This window comes from Hydra vulgaris, chromosome 02 (assembly GCF_038396675.1).
Source record: "Hydra vulgaris chromosome 02, alternate assembly HydraT2T_AEP".
Classification (NCBI taxonomy): domain Eukaryota; kingdom Metazoa; phylum Cnidaria; class Hydrozoa; order Anthoathecata; family Hydridae; genus Hydra; species Hydra vulgaris.
The window spans coordinates 51774285-51790374 of NC_088921.1; the positions used below are offsets into that span (position 1 = coordinate 51774285).

A 16090-nucleotide genomic window follows, 5' to 3' on the forward strand; every position below is an offset into this window, starting at 1 on the left:
TGAACTTAGAAATTCATTTGTTGAGAATAGGACATAGTAAACCCAGGTACAGAAAAATCATTGATTCATGGTGCTCCATTATCTTAAAGATTAAACTCATACACTCAACAGATTACATGAGATTAAATGAAACTCGTGCATTCAACAGATTACATGAGAGTATACAAATTTATTAGTTTCAAGCTGTTACAAATTTTAAAATCTCTTATTTTATTTTTTTAAACAAATTTTAAAAATATGAATACAATAATAAGAACATATACAGTTTTGATTTCATGAAAAAAATTTGTTAATTATTGTTTAATTTTAATTTTATATTATATATGTATACATATACATAGAGTATACTATTTTGAAAATATAGTATAATAAGATATTATTAACATATTTTCATTATAGACAATAATAAAATTTTTCTAAAGTATGTCAAACTGGTACTCAAAAGAAGCGAAATTATATAAAAAGTTCAAAAATAATAATCAATTCACATAAAATATTTTTTTCAGATATAATCGCATAAAAACTATTGTTTTTAAGATGAAATTTAAAAAAGTCAATATTTTTAACTTTTTTAAATATAATTTTTTTAAACATGTTTTTTACATAAATTGATTATTATTTTTGAAGTTTTTATATAATTTCGCTTCTTTTGAGTACCAGGTTGACATTATTAAAAAACAATTTTTGCTCACTGGGTGGTAAATCACTTTAGCAGCAAGTTTAATAACTATGAATTCAAAATATTCAGTCACTAGCCTTGGTGTGTAATAACTGAGTGAAGGAGAGAGAAACGCTCCCCTAAAACAAACATGGCAAGCCTTGTGAGCTGCCCCTTTAAACAGCTTTTTATGAGAGCTTTTAGTTTTTTGCACAAGCTTTCTGTTTATTCAAACCAATATCAATAATCAATATTCAATAAATAATCCATTTATTTAACAATAAAATATGAAAATTTACAATAATATTTATAAACTCACATAAATAAGGTTAGGTGTCACTCATATAGTTAAAAACTAGTCAATGGAGTGACACCTGGAAAAAAAAAACAAAAAAAAACAAACAAATAAAACACAGAAAGAATTATAAAAAAGAGAAAAAAAAAAAAAGGAAAATAAAGCACTAAATAAAGATGATATTAATAACTGCAATAATAATATAACAAAAATAATAATATTAATAATAATGTGAATAAAAAAAACAAATAGTAACTATATCATGATAACTTTACTAAACATTATAACTAATGGTAAAAATAATTATAGTAAAGTTTATAACTACGACAGAAATTAATAAAATAAACATAACAATTGCAAAAATTAGGACTATAACCATAAAAACTATTACTACAATTGAATCACTATCACTAATATTATAAATAATATTAATAAGATTTAAAAAACAAAGATAAATTAATGATAATAGTAATATTAGTAGAGTTAAAAAAGACAGTATAAAATAAAAGTAATAATACTTTTATAAATACAGTAATATAAAAGAAGCAATAATAATAAAAGATAAAGTTAATATTCATTAAATATATACTCAAATATAAATTTCTTAATTTGGTTTTGATTGAGAAGAAAAATGTTAGTATATATATTATATACAATAGCTTATTAGATACAAAGTTGACTTTATAAAAGCTTATATATAAAAGCTTATAAATGTTTGTAATGTTAATGTTCCACTTATATATGCTCAAAGAGGGACATATATTATGCCCTAAAAATTTATGAAATATTCCTTTTTTCAAAAAAAATCTTTAGACAAGCATCATCTTTGGGTTTTCACACAAGCTACCTAATAATTCATTAACAACTTTACATATTCATTAGAAAATTTGACAATTGCATTAATGTTACAGGAATATTTCACATCAAGAATTTAAATGAAAAAAAATCTTTTTGCACTGCATATCTGTATTTGAAATCAAAAGAAAAAGGTTTTTTTACTATTTCTATTATAACTTTATATTATTTATACGTAACAATAATATTTGCTTTAATAATAATAAAATTCTGTTTTAACAAAACAAAAAACTTATTGTATTATTGAATAACTTATATAATGATGTCCACAAGCCGTTTGTTGTATAGTTAAAATATAATCTCAAGCACTACAAAAAAAATTTGAGACTGTTCTAAAAAAAAATAAACCATTGCAACTTGTCAAAGCAGTCAAAGTTAAAGCAAAAAAGTCAATCTTCAACTCAACCGTTGTCTTTCTTATATGATCTATTTTATATGTTTGCACCAGAATTTTTAAATTTTCTAATAATATCTAAAAATAGAGAAGAAAAGAAAGTGGTTTTTATTTATGACAAATTTATGCTTTTGCAAAACCTTTAAATTGCTTTCATAAATCAATTTAGTGGAGTGTGGGCGATAGCTAAAGCTCTCAGTTCTGCCGAGGTCTAAGTCACATAATAAAGTTCATCAAGTAATTGAATTAATACTAGTAACTAACTATCAAAAAGTGATAATTGTATTTTCTTAAATTGCAAAATGTATGAGCAGTTCTTATATGTATTACATTTATTAGCAGCACTATATTTATAGCAGTACTTATATAGTTATATTATATTATAAATACTTTACTGTTCATTTTATTCAACAAGGGATAGATAGAAAAAACAAGCATAGGCAATAGATCTAAAATATACCAGTTAGATTTATGATTTTAAACAGTTTACTATAGAAACTTACCAGAATTCCCAGTTAGATACCCATAAAATTTGAGTTTTATTTAACTGAGTATTTACAATTAGTAACTGACCCTTTAACTTTCTAACTATATTCTTTATATACTTACTATCAATTAGACCCAAAGAATATATGTAAACAAAACTTAGATTAGTGTGGAATTATAGATTCATAAATTTTAGTAAATAAACTAAAAAATATGATATTAAGTTTATCCAAATAAATACTCATTATTGAATAATAACCCTAATTTTTGGTTCCAGGAATTTATAGATAATGATATATACCCTGTTTATATACCTGACATACACCCTAATATGTCCTAATAAATAATAACATTGACTTATGATAAAAAAGATTGTTTAAAATAGATTTTTTATTGTTATGTCTTAAAATAAATAAGATTTCAAGAATTAAAAATGATTTTACCTGATTTGATGTACCTAGATCATTTTCTAAACGTGAATTATGGTGGCGTTTGGGAAACACAACTTCATCCTCAGGTAAAAATTGCGCTAAAAAAAAGTTGTTAACCGATTTTTACTAAAATTTTAAAACATCTTGGCATTTAAACCAGGACATCTTAAGAATCCAAGTATCCAGTTCTAAATTTGTAATAATACAAATACCAAAACATACAAACAGAAGAAAACCATTAAATTTGCACACTCTATTTTGAAAGAACTTCAAACAAATTATTATTAACAGCCTACAACTATTTATCTAAAAATAATTTATTTATTTTTTAATCTTATGTTCAGCTTTTAAAAAACCATCTAAATGTAGAGTTAATAAATTGGCTATGGTTTAGTCATCAGATATGTTTTTTTAGTTACTCCTTTTTTTAGGTTAAAAGGGGAGGGGTTAAAATGCTCTCTTTACTGAAAATATGGATTCTTTAATAAATCTTGAAAAAATTTTATACTAATTTCTCTAATTTTTAATAATATCACTTAACAGTTTTAAATTGATATTATTAAAAAATTGCGCCTGTTTCACAACTTTATTTCCTTATTGTTTTCATTAATGTTTTAACTGAAGTTATGAAGACATTGCCATTACATTAGCATTACAATCTGGATTTGTGTCGAAAATGGAATTATGGATTTGCATCGAAAACCTCAAGAAGCCAATACCTTAATAAATCAACCGATAAAACAAAAATTAAAAAAAACTATTCTTTAGAACAAAAAAGACAAATAAAAAATAAAAACAGTTATATTTGAATTTATAACCTTATATCACATTTCGAATTGCAAATTTCGGTGCTAATTACGAAAGTAAATTTTCAGCTAAAATCACTTCGATTTCGGGATGAAAATTTCCCGGAAATTTCAAACTCACCAAATTTGGAAATTTTCAAGAAAGATACGTTTTTTTATAATGAATGAGTGAAATTTTATGTCTTATTAGGCAGTTGTTATGGACATTTTATGGTAAAACATTGTGAAGCAGGTTATAAAAATTTTAGAAAGCTCTCTTTAAAAAACAACCTTTTTGGTATTTTGTTGCTTCTTTATTGTAACTATGAGTAGTAAGTATGATATATTGTTTTCAAAGTTTTTTAAAATGCCTTATCTTTCTATATTTATGAAGGGTAATGAACTCGATAATTTATCTTGCCTTTGTCTTCTAGGATTAACTCTTACTTCCAAACTTTTTTGGAAACCATATCTCAAATTCATTGCAAAGTTGGTATCCGCAAAGGTGGCGTATCTTTATCGTGCTTGCCACTTTCCTACACCGGATTTTATTCTTTATCTCTATAAATCTCTAATCCGTCCTTGAATGAAATACTGTTGCCATATCTGAAGCGTATAATTGAATGATGCCCTTTCTCTTTTAGACAAGTTTCAAAAATGCATTGTAAACATAGTTAGACCACATCGTTGTAATGTTGCTTCTTTTTCTTTTTTTTATTAATACTTTAATGGGCACCAGGGCCGCCGAGAGGGGGGGCCAAAAGGATAGTTTGTCCCGGGATGTAGATGTCGATGGGGCGCCAGATGCCGAAATAAAATAAAACTAGTTTTTTTAATCTTAAAATGCCATAATTGAAATGTATATAATACTCGCGTTGTATCATTATTTTTAATTCCTCGAAAAAATTTTAAAATACGAACTCATCATTGATTTCGTACTCAATACGCTATTAAATTAAAAATGCCCTTTAAGATTTTCGCTTTCATCAGAATAAAGTTAAAAAAAACGTAAACGTTGATAATTAGTAATAACAAACTGTGAATACAATTTAGAAATAATTCTATTCAGAATTTAGAAAGTAATAGTAAATATTTTTCAACTCTTTACGATCAACTAATTTATGGTAATTCATGTTTAAGATTTATATTTAACTATTGAAATATTGATTTATGAGATTAGCTTTTTGAGATTGAGTTTATAATTTTTTGATGAGCTTGCGTAGTTGACTATGCTATTATTTTATTGATGCGTGCGGTTATTTAAAGTAAGTGTTAATAATGAATCGTAAAAAACTTTCTGGTGCCCAAAATAGGCATTGGCTTCCAAAAGGGCGAAAGAATGTGAAAAAATATACAAACGCTCCAAGAATTATGTTGGTTTTACAAAGCTACTTTGAAGGTGAGTTAGTAGAAATATATAGGTCTGTATATATATATATATATATATATATATATATATATATATATATATATATATATATATATATATATATATATATATATATATATATATATATATATATATATATATATATATATATATATATATATATATATATATATATATATATATATATATATATATATATATATATATATATATATATATATATATATATATATTGAATTAAAATATATATATATTTTTTATTTTCGAAGCAATTTACGAATAATAATTAATCATTTTTCAACTCGGCCGAATTAAATAAATCAGAACAAACAATAGAATTATCGTATTATGATAATGATGATTGCGTTGAGGATATCGTTGATCTACATTCTCTTGGTTTTGTGGAAAATGAAAACAAACGACAGTTTCAATGATGAATTGAAACCCGAGGAAAATAAAGGTTTTTACACAAGCAATAATTCAAAATAGTTAAATAATTAATTAAATAATAAGTTTTAATTCTTTTTTTTTTTAATTTAGGCGTTGAAAATGACCCAGCACTCTGGCCATCAATTCTTGAGCAAAAAGAAAAAGAAGAAATAATAAAAAAGGTCCGTCAACTTGACCTGATGATTTCGACGAGATGCTTCTAATAACAGGGCCTTCCCAAATGAAGTTCTTTTCATTGCATTGCCTAATGAAGAAAAAGTTCAAAGAGATTATTTGATATGGAGCCCATCGTCTAACTCTCTTTTTTGTTTCCCGTGTTCTTTATTTGGATGTGAAAATTCCGAATCCAATGGGGATCGATCTCTTCTTCTTCGCTGGAATGGAGGAATAAGAAATGACTGGATAAAATTGAGTGATTGTATCAAAATTTATCTCAATTGGAAAACTTTGCAATCAGCTCTTGTCAATCAGCACGGAATTGACTCAGAGTTCCAAAAGGCACTAGGAAAGGAAGTAGCCAGATTGCGTGAAATACTTCGTTGTATTTTAGATGCAACTTTATTTTTAGCATCTCAAAATTTATCATTTAGAGGTAAATATTCTAGGCCAGAACTCTAAATAATTAAGAATAAGTTCTTTATTATTACAGAACTTTTATGATATACATTTAACTAACGTAGAAATTATTGTTTTAGGGCAATATTCGTCGATGGAGAAGAACGAGAAAGGGAACTTTTAAAGTTGCCTTGAACTTATTTCTCGTCATAACGAAACATTAAAGAATCATCTTGAAACAGTTGCTCATCATCAAAATAAGGAAACCAGAATGCAAGCTCACTATCTCTCCTGGCAATTACAAAACGACTCCATCAGTGAATCCGCTACATTAGTTCAAGAAGCAGTTGTGAAAGAAGTAAAAGATGCCGTATACTTTACGATAATTAACGATGGGACCCCAGTTGTATCTCACACCGAACAATACACGTTTATTCTTTGATTTGTGCGATTCAACTCGGGTAAGATGATTTGGGAAGTTGAAGAACTATTTCTCTGCGTTGAAGATATCGAGAAAAGGAAAGGTGCAGATATTGCTTATTTAATTTGCAATGTTTTAGCGAAAGTGAATCTCGATTTACAAAAATTGAGAGGCCAAGGATACGACAATTGTTCTAATATGGCTGGAATCTATAATGGAGCCCAAGCTCATATATAGGAAAAAAATCCGTTCGCTTTATACATTCCTTGCGGTGCGCATAGTTTAAATTTAGCTGGAGTTCATGCTTCTGAGTCTTGCGCTGAGATCAAAACGTTTTTTGGCAATATCCAAGCCCTTTACGTGTTCTTTAGTTGCAGCCCAGCAAAATGGAAAATTCTTCTTGAAGAAACTGCTTTATCACTTCACAAGCTCTCCGATACTTGATGGTCAGCCCACATTGCAGCTATAAAACCTTTAGTGAAAAACCACGAGAAATCATTGCTGCTTTGGATAGAACCGTAAATCAACTTGAACTAACTGCGGACATGCTAAATCAAACAAAATCATTAGGAAAATATTTTAAATAATTTGAATCAGTAGTTCTCCTGACCATTTGGCATTAGACACTGCAAAATATTGATGGTGTTAGTCGATGTCTCCAGTCGGATTCAATCACCATTGAAGAAGAAATCATCCTTATTCAACAACTTCTAGATGACCTAGGTTGCATTCGTTCGTCGTGGAATTGTATTTTGACTGAAACAAAGCTAGGCTTTGATACAGAATTTAAAGTGAAACGCACAAGAAAAGTGAAAAAATTCCAAGAGGAACCATCAAATACACCCCACTACCTCTACGCTACAGAAAAGAATTTTGAAGTAAATATTTTCAACGTGGTATTGGACCACATAATTCTACAAATTCAATCAAGGTTTAATGTGGTGAAAAAAGTTTCTTCTCAGTTTTCTTATTTCTGGCTTCAGTCTGAAGACCCTTCTTCACAAGATGACAAACCTCGCTGTGGTTAGTTAGCAAAAAATGAAATAAAGTTGAAGTAGCTATAAAGGCATAATGTATTTTTTTGCTTCTATGCTAAGTATACATATGAAGCGAAATCTATAAGGGCGCCAAAAAAGGTTTTGTCCCGGGCGGCTTGAAGGCTCTGGGCGGCCCTGATGGGCGCTGGTCTAGATTGCTAGCCCCATTCATGCCATCAGCTAAAACACATTCTTGTGTTACTCGTCATTCAATTAAATCTCATCTTTTTTTGTGACTGTTTCATAGTGCTCCAAAAGTTCTTATTCATCAATTTTTTTTTCTTTGAACATCAGTTCTTCGGAATTTGCTCCCTTCATCTTGTTTTCCTGATTTATACAATTTGCAATTTTTTAAGTCGTTTGCTAATCGTTATTTTTCTTTATAAACTTTATCTTTTCTCTTCTTGTAACTTCCAACTCTAATTGTGGTTGTTTGCAACTTTGTTGGAAGTAAAGATACTTAAAAAAAAGTGCAAAATAATTGCAAAAACTGGCATAGATGCGAATCGACATAAGCTCAAATTGCAGAGTTTGCAAAAGTTCGAGTCGGCTTAAGTGCGAGCTGGCATAAATGCAAAGCAGTTGCAAAAACTCCAACGGCCATAAATGCGAATTGGCAAAAGTGCGCCGAAAGATTGGAATAAGTACGGAATGAAGTATTTTAACACACACACCTGTGTAATTGCCCCTGCTCATTATTTAATATTCTTTTAGAAAAGATTTTTTAATAAAAAAAATTATGTATTTTTTAATACAAAATTAAATCTTTTATGAGGCAATTGTTGCAATAAAATACCTGTTACTACAATGTACATTACTACAATACTTGTTTTTTATACATTAAAAATTAATAGTGGTGATAAACAAAAAGTTATTTGATAAATTTTTACTTTCAAGCTAGCAAATTTTGTTGATATATGCAAGAAAGAGTGGTGCAGCTGTTGGTCACTAATCTTTTAATTAACATAAATAAATAATAGTTTAATTAACATAAATTAATAATAATTTAACTGACATAAATTATTGATAACAAAATTTTTAACTGAGATAAATAACTTATTAAGTTTAATAATATTATTAAATTATTAAATTAAAAAATTAATACGTATATTTTTTTAGATTTTTTGTAGCTAATGTGTAAAGATACAATTTTTTTTTTTTTAACATCTTCGCTACCAACAAGGCTGCAAGCAACCACTATTAGAGTTGGAAGTTGTTGGAACAGAAAAGATAAAGATTGTAGAGCAAGAAAACGATTGACAGACGACTTAAAAGATTGCAAATAATATGAAACAGGAAAGCAAGATGAGGGAAGCAAAATCGAAAGAACTGATGTTCGAGAAAAAAAACTAGACGAATAAGAGTTTTTGGAGCACAATTGAATGACGAGTAACACAAGAATGAATTTTAGTAAATGGCACAAAAGACGCTAGCTCTTTAGAGCAATGCCCATCATAGTATTTGTAGAAAAGAGAAAGAGAAGCAACATCACAACAATGTGATAATGGTTAGAGGTTAGCTGTAAGACCAGGTCCAACTATGTTTACAATGCGTTTTTGCGCCTTGTCTAAAAGAGAAAGGGCATCATTGGAAAATCCGCCCCAGATATTGCAACAGCATTCCATACAAGGCCGGATTTGAGATTTATAGAGGTAGAGAATAAAATACGGAGTAAGAAAGTGTTTAGCTCCATAAATAGATACAACCTTAGCGGACGCTAATTTTGCAATGGATTTGATATATGGTTTTTAGAAAAGATCGGAAGTAAGAGTTAATCCTAGAAGATTAAGGGTAGATGACTCATCGAGTACATTATCGTTCATAAATATATGAAGATCTAAATTATTGCGATAACGATTGGGTGAGTTTTATCTGAATTAAAGCTCACCAGCCGCTGTGATGTTCTCATGCTGTAGCAGAAGTGAGATCCTATTAAAGCTCAAATGTCCCATACAAGCAATCAGAGAGAGTTAACTTCTTATCATGACAAGAATAAATGGTAGTATCATCAGCGAACAATGCCACCTTAGATGTGAGAATATCTGGAAGATTGTTAATGTAAATTAAAAATAGTATAGGGCCAAGAATTAAACCTTGAGCAATCCATGAAGTTACAGAAAATGAAGAAGAGTGCTGTCCATTGAGGACAATTGTTATTATTTGATTGGAAAAGAAAGATTCAATAATCTTAAAGATGTTACCAGATATACCGTAAGAAAAAACCTTATGGAGAAGATCAGCATGCCAAACTTTATTAAAAGCTTTAGAAATGTCAAGAGCGATGCCCTTAACCTCTCCACCTTTATCGAATGCGCGATAAAACCTATTGGTTATTACTGTTAGAAAATTAGCTGTAGTAGAACAAGAAGATCGAAATCTATATTGATGATCAGAGAGTAAGTTATTAGATTGAAGATGAGAGATTAAGTGCTTGTTAATTAAAGATTCAAAAAATTTGCTTATGATAGGAAGAAGACTAATGGGACGGTAGTTAGACGAATCAGGTCGCTCTCCAGAATTTTTGAAAATAGGGATAACAAATGCCGCTTTTAACAGGCTGAAAAACAAGACTCTAATAAGCACTTGTTAAATAGTTTTGAAAGTATAGACGACAGCTCTAGAGAACATTTCTGCAAGATTATAACAGGTATGTTGTCCGGACCTGGAGTGATACGAATGTCAAGCATTGGATCAACCTGTTTGGCAGCTAAATCAATTAGAACGCAACTAGTGGAATCAAGAGATGATATTGATGAAAATTTTTTAGCAATCAATTCAGCTTTGTTTATAGGTGAATTTACAAAGTCTGAACCATTCAAGAAAAGCGAAGTTACAGATTTGCATTTATTATTGATACTATTAAAGATTCTCAAGTCACGAAAGCCTAATTTTTGTGATGAAATACGAGATTTCACTTTTAAGATGTATAAATGTTAAAATCTTTTTAAAATTTTATAATAAAGTTATAAGTATGGGAAACAGGGAAAAACAAACTATAATGTATTCATACTCTCGTAAAAAGAATTTTATGGAAATATGCTCACAAAAAATTTGAAACAACCATTGAAAATCTATCTGAACAAAAACAAAATGGCAGTGCTTTTGCAATGGTTCTACTAACTAGGAAAATCCTATCATTTCTTACTCTGTGTCAAATGCTTCAAATAAATAAGTTGAGGACTTTAATTACAGAAAAACAGTTAGAAAATACAGAGTTAATGATGTTTTTACTTTAGCTTAAGTTTTTAATAAACAATGCTGTCCAGAATGTCATATTGAAAAACTGTCACTGACTAAAAACTTTTCCAAATAAAACAGGATTAGCTTCGTCTTTGAGTGTGATTGATTATGTGAATTGATTGATTCTTTGAACGTGAATGTGGTTACGGTTTATCTTTTATATTGCAAAATGACTTAGGCATAAAAATAGAAATTTTTGTCAGCCTATTCCATATAGCATCATGTAAAACAAACTAGTAGTACAATCATTTCACTTAATCCAAAAACAGCTGGTGCTTGTTTCAGCGAGATAAGATGAATAAAATAACTATGTGCAAACCAGATGTTGGATTGCCTTTGATGTTCTGATGTTTTAGCATTGGTAGTAAAGCACCTTTACAAATTATGAAGGTATTAGGCCTGAACCCTGGCCATTAAACAACAAAAGGATGCATCAATATTAACAAATGCAGACTTTATCATGCACAGTTCACAAATACTGACAATTCTAAACGTTGTAGAAAAATCATCTGCGGGAAGAAAAAGTCTTTTGATGACAAAATTATTTAAAAAGGAAAGGACTAATCATGAGTATATTAATATTTTTGTATGTTATGTTTAAAGCTGAAGTGGTTTTATACTCAATTTTAAAGTTCTTTTACTCAAAATGAATTTTTTTTACCAATAAGCCAGTTTTAGCAAATGATATCTTTTAAACTTTGAATGGTAGAGTGATCAAATTTTTAGGTTAACTTGCAATTTAAACTAAAAACATTTTTATCTTTACTTTTATGAAAAAAATCAAGAAATATTCTCGTTTGTATTTTACTAATTTTTCCGACCAAATATTTGGGGCAATCGAGGTAAAAATAATGTTTTTTAAATCTCAAGTTGTAGACCTTGTTTAAAATGCCTTGTGTCAAAGTTTCGTTTAGAAATGTATAACAGTTCTTGAAATATCATCTGCTAAAAACATACACATTTTTATAATTGCCGCTATTATTGTCTTTCGCTATGAAAAAAAAATTTTTTAATATAAATTTGCATTAATTTTTCAAGACCTCCTAGAAAATATATAGTTATATAGCATGCAATACCAAGTTGTCATTTTAGATTTATTAGGAGACATCCCTTAAAATTATTTCTAAATTAAATAGCAAAAAAAATTTGGAAACTTTACACTTAAAAATACATAAATAATCTTTGTATATATTGCGCAAACTTACGCTGGGGTGGGGTAAGTTGGCTGTCTTTACTTTTTTTTATTTACTAAGGCCCCATTATTGCTGTTAAAATTTTTTTTTGAATAATGAATGAAATTTGAAAATGTTACTTAAATCAATTATTTAATATTTATAAAATAATATGTCGTTAGGGCTACAGAGCTCAAAGCGTAAACACGGAGGCAACCCCAGTCATCCCTAGTTTACGAAATGTTTTATCATTTATATAAGAACTCAAAACATTATTGTTTCTTTTTTTCTTTTATCTAACTGATGAGTAAAGCGTCAAAAAAAAAAAAAAATTGTAATGTAACACAAATGTAACCGCAAATTAACATTGAAATAATGTTATTTATAATATTAATATAAACAGTAGCTAAATTCTGTTCAAAATAAAAAAATCTCTAAAGAACTAATCCTAGATAAGATCGTAAATTTAAGAGGAAAAACAAAGAGAAATAAGATTGACGCCACAACAAACTTGATATTAATGATATTCACTTAATCTCTATTGACAGCCATTAGAACAATATTCATGTATAATTAATTCTATATATTTTAAACGATCATCGCAAACAGCATTTACCAATGCAGAGATGCTTCGTTTCACAAGTTAGACAGACACTCTTAATTTAAAAAAAGTTATTGCGTAAATCGCATTTGAAAAGCAATTTTAAAGGTCAACTTTCTTAGCGTAAATTTTAGTAACTTGCAAATATGTTTACAAGACTTGAATTGTTTTTATATATCCAACACCTAGAAAATAGTTCTCTCGAAATAAATTTTCGAAAATTTTTGAAAGGGGAATTTATGATTAGATGGCATCAAAAAAACTTTATACAAAAATAAATTTTAATTTTAGAAATACTGCTCAACACAACATGCTTTTTTTGTTTTTGCCAATATAATATCCTTTGAAATAAGTGAATAAATAACAGTAGTATTTAACGATATTTTCCAAGGCATTTAACATAGTTGATCAGAGATTTTTACTTTCGAAGCTGAAAAATCACGGCATTAAATGCATATTATGATTTTAATGCCGTGATTTTTCAGCTTCAAAAGTAAAATTCTCTGAATAACTACGTTAAATGCTTCGGTAAATTTATTATTGTATTAAGTTATGTACTATATTGTATTATATTATGTATTAAATACGCATAAATGGATTAAAAAATTCTTTTTCAAACAGAGAATTATTTGCCATGTTTAAGCAGTCAAGTTGCAAAAAGATCACGAGGATTTTATTGCTGTAATATATCTCAATAATATAGATAAAGCTGTACATAAAATAGCGTCAATTACGTATGCTGAGAATACACGTTTATATCATTACAACTCCAATATAAAGTTATGGTTTGCAACAATCAGCACTTAACTTATAAGTTTGAACTTATAGTTTAAAGCGAATGAATTATCTTCAAATTCTAAAAAAGCAAGCTCTACTCTCTTTCATATAATAAGCGAGATACTTAATTTCTATTAAAATTACCTGTTAATTCATAAAATTAAAAGCTAAAGTAATTAAAGTACGAAGCTTACAAAACACACGCATGTCAAACAATTAATTAAATCGATTAGTAAATTCTTTCCCTGAAACTAAATATATGAATGCCTGTTAAATATTAAAATTTAATTCGTTTCAAACACAAATTATGTGTAAATATAAAAACAACTTTGGTCAAAATATTTTCTTAAACTTTTTTTTAGGAAAGTAAAATCACTGACGTTAAATTTTCCAATTACGAGGCATCGCCCGTCTATAAAGAAACAGTTGAAAAATTGCACCATCGTAATTCCTGACAATATTATAACTGCTACTACTTATAAATATTTATATACTAGTGTAACTTAAATATATTAACTTTGTATTTGACATGCTTTAACTTGTTTAACTTTATTTGATTAATGCTTTGTTAATTTTTTTAACAATTTATTTTGCACAATGATTATTTTATTTTAAACTTTTCATAACCCATATAGGCTCTAAGAAAAGATTGAGGTGTAAAATCGTTTGTTATATTTTGTTTTAAATTTTTAGCAATACTTATAAACACCGCTAAAGTAAAAATTATGAGCTTTTAATATTTAAAATCTTACTTAGAGTTTTACAAAATAGAAGTTGATCTAAATAGTTGATACACTTTCTTAAAAAAAATATTTTTTTTGTAAAACAAACAAACTAAAAAACAAACACAGGGCCGATGCGAGTGTGTCACGTGGGGACACGGGTGCAGTACCGGTTTTGCAAACTTTAAAAAAGAAAAAAGAACCTTGTCTATTGAAATTTACATTCATAATATATATAAACATATATATATATATATATATATACATATATATATATATATATATATATATATATATATATATATATATATATATATATATATATATATATATATATATATATATATATATATATATATATATAAATATATATATATATATATATATATATATATATATATATAAATTAGAAAAAATAACTTATTTATCTTTTATCTTCAACAATATTTATCTTTTATCCTCAAACTTCAAGTCAATTTTTCAAGAGCTTATTTGGGGTATAGAAAGACATGGTGATGAATATGATGATGATGATGATGATGATGATGATGATGATGATGATGATGATGATGATGATGATGATGATGATGATGATGATGATGATGATGATGATGATGATGATGATGATGATGATGATGATGATGATGATGATGATGATGATGATGATGATGATGACGATGATGATGATAATGATAATGATTATGATGATATAACAATATTAGGATAAAATTAAGTTATAGGTATATAAATATGAAATACCATTTGTGAAAACTTGAACAAGCAACCAGACTTGAATAACTGCTTTCCCGCACATTTTGATTAAACTGTAGAAGTCGAATTAACTATTAGCGGTAACATTTATAGGAAGATTAAAGAGATCTTATACTCCCTATAAGGAACAACTTGAAAGTTTTGTTAATCCAATTCCATATAAGGAACAACTTAAATGTTTTGTTAATCCTAAAGCTATCTTAGTTATGCTTGGTAAATCTTATATATCTATTTTTAAAGTTTTTATATTGCCATATTTTATTTATCCCAGCTTAAAATCTTTATCTCGTCATAAACTATTAGCGTGCCTGTGTGTCTGATTTGTATGTTAAAATTATTAAATAAAGTTTTGTAGTATCTACTTTTATAGCTTGTTAAAAAAAAATCTTACTATAAAAACACACACACACAAAACAGTTGTTTTCATAATTGCAAGTTTTTATTGGAAACTTGCTAGTGACTAACAAATGACATTCTTAGAAATTAAAAACTAAAATTAACGCAACTTTGAGGATTGCTAACAAAATTAACAAGCTACTAGCTTGGGGCAACCTGTAATTATAAAGAAAACAACTTAGTTACAAATATCGATAACTTCTTTTTGCTAACTACTTTTTGTTTGCAAAATGTTCTAAAAATGTTGATGCAAAATGATATTTTACAACCACTAGTATTAGTGCATTTTTATACATCTAATGTCGAAAATGCTGTTGAAAATTGACATTTTGAGATATATGTACAAAAACCCTAGCAGCTACCTATTTTTGTAAGACGTCACATTGCTTAATAAAATACATACATACATTACATTACATACATACATGCATACATACATACATACATGCATACATACATACATACATACATACATACATACATACATACATACATACATACATACATACATACATACATACATACATACATACATACATACATACATACATACATACATACATACATACATACATACATACATACATACATACATACATACATACATACATATATATACATATATATACATATATATATATATATATATATATA

The 16090-nt window shown here is 27.7% G+C and overlaps 1 protein-coding gene across 2 annotated transcripts in view; it reads right to left on the minus strand.

Moving 5' to 3' along the window:
* Positions 1–15159, minus strand: part of LOC136077022 (zinc metalloproteinase-disintegrin-like berythractivase) — a 95991-nt gene extending 80832 nt beyond the window's left edge. The window contains exons 1-2 of one of the 2 annotated variants that reach the window (XM_065791317.1): positions 15029–15159; positions 3132–3217 (exon numbers count right to left, since the gene is read on the minus strand). In XM_065791317.1, coding sequence (XP_065647389.1) covers positions 3132–3217; positions 15029–15083 — 141 coding nt within the window. In that variant the 5' untranslated portion in view covers positions 15084–15159. Of the gene's footprint in view, positions 1–3131; positions 3839–3937; positions 3997–15028 lie in introns of those variants that run through there. The other variant, XM_065791318.1, reaches the window with a different exon arrangement.
* Positions 15160–16090: the final 931 nt, after the last annotated feature.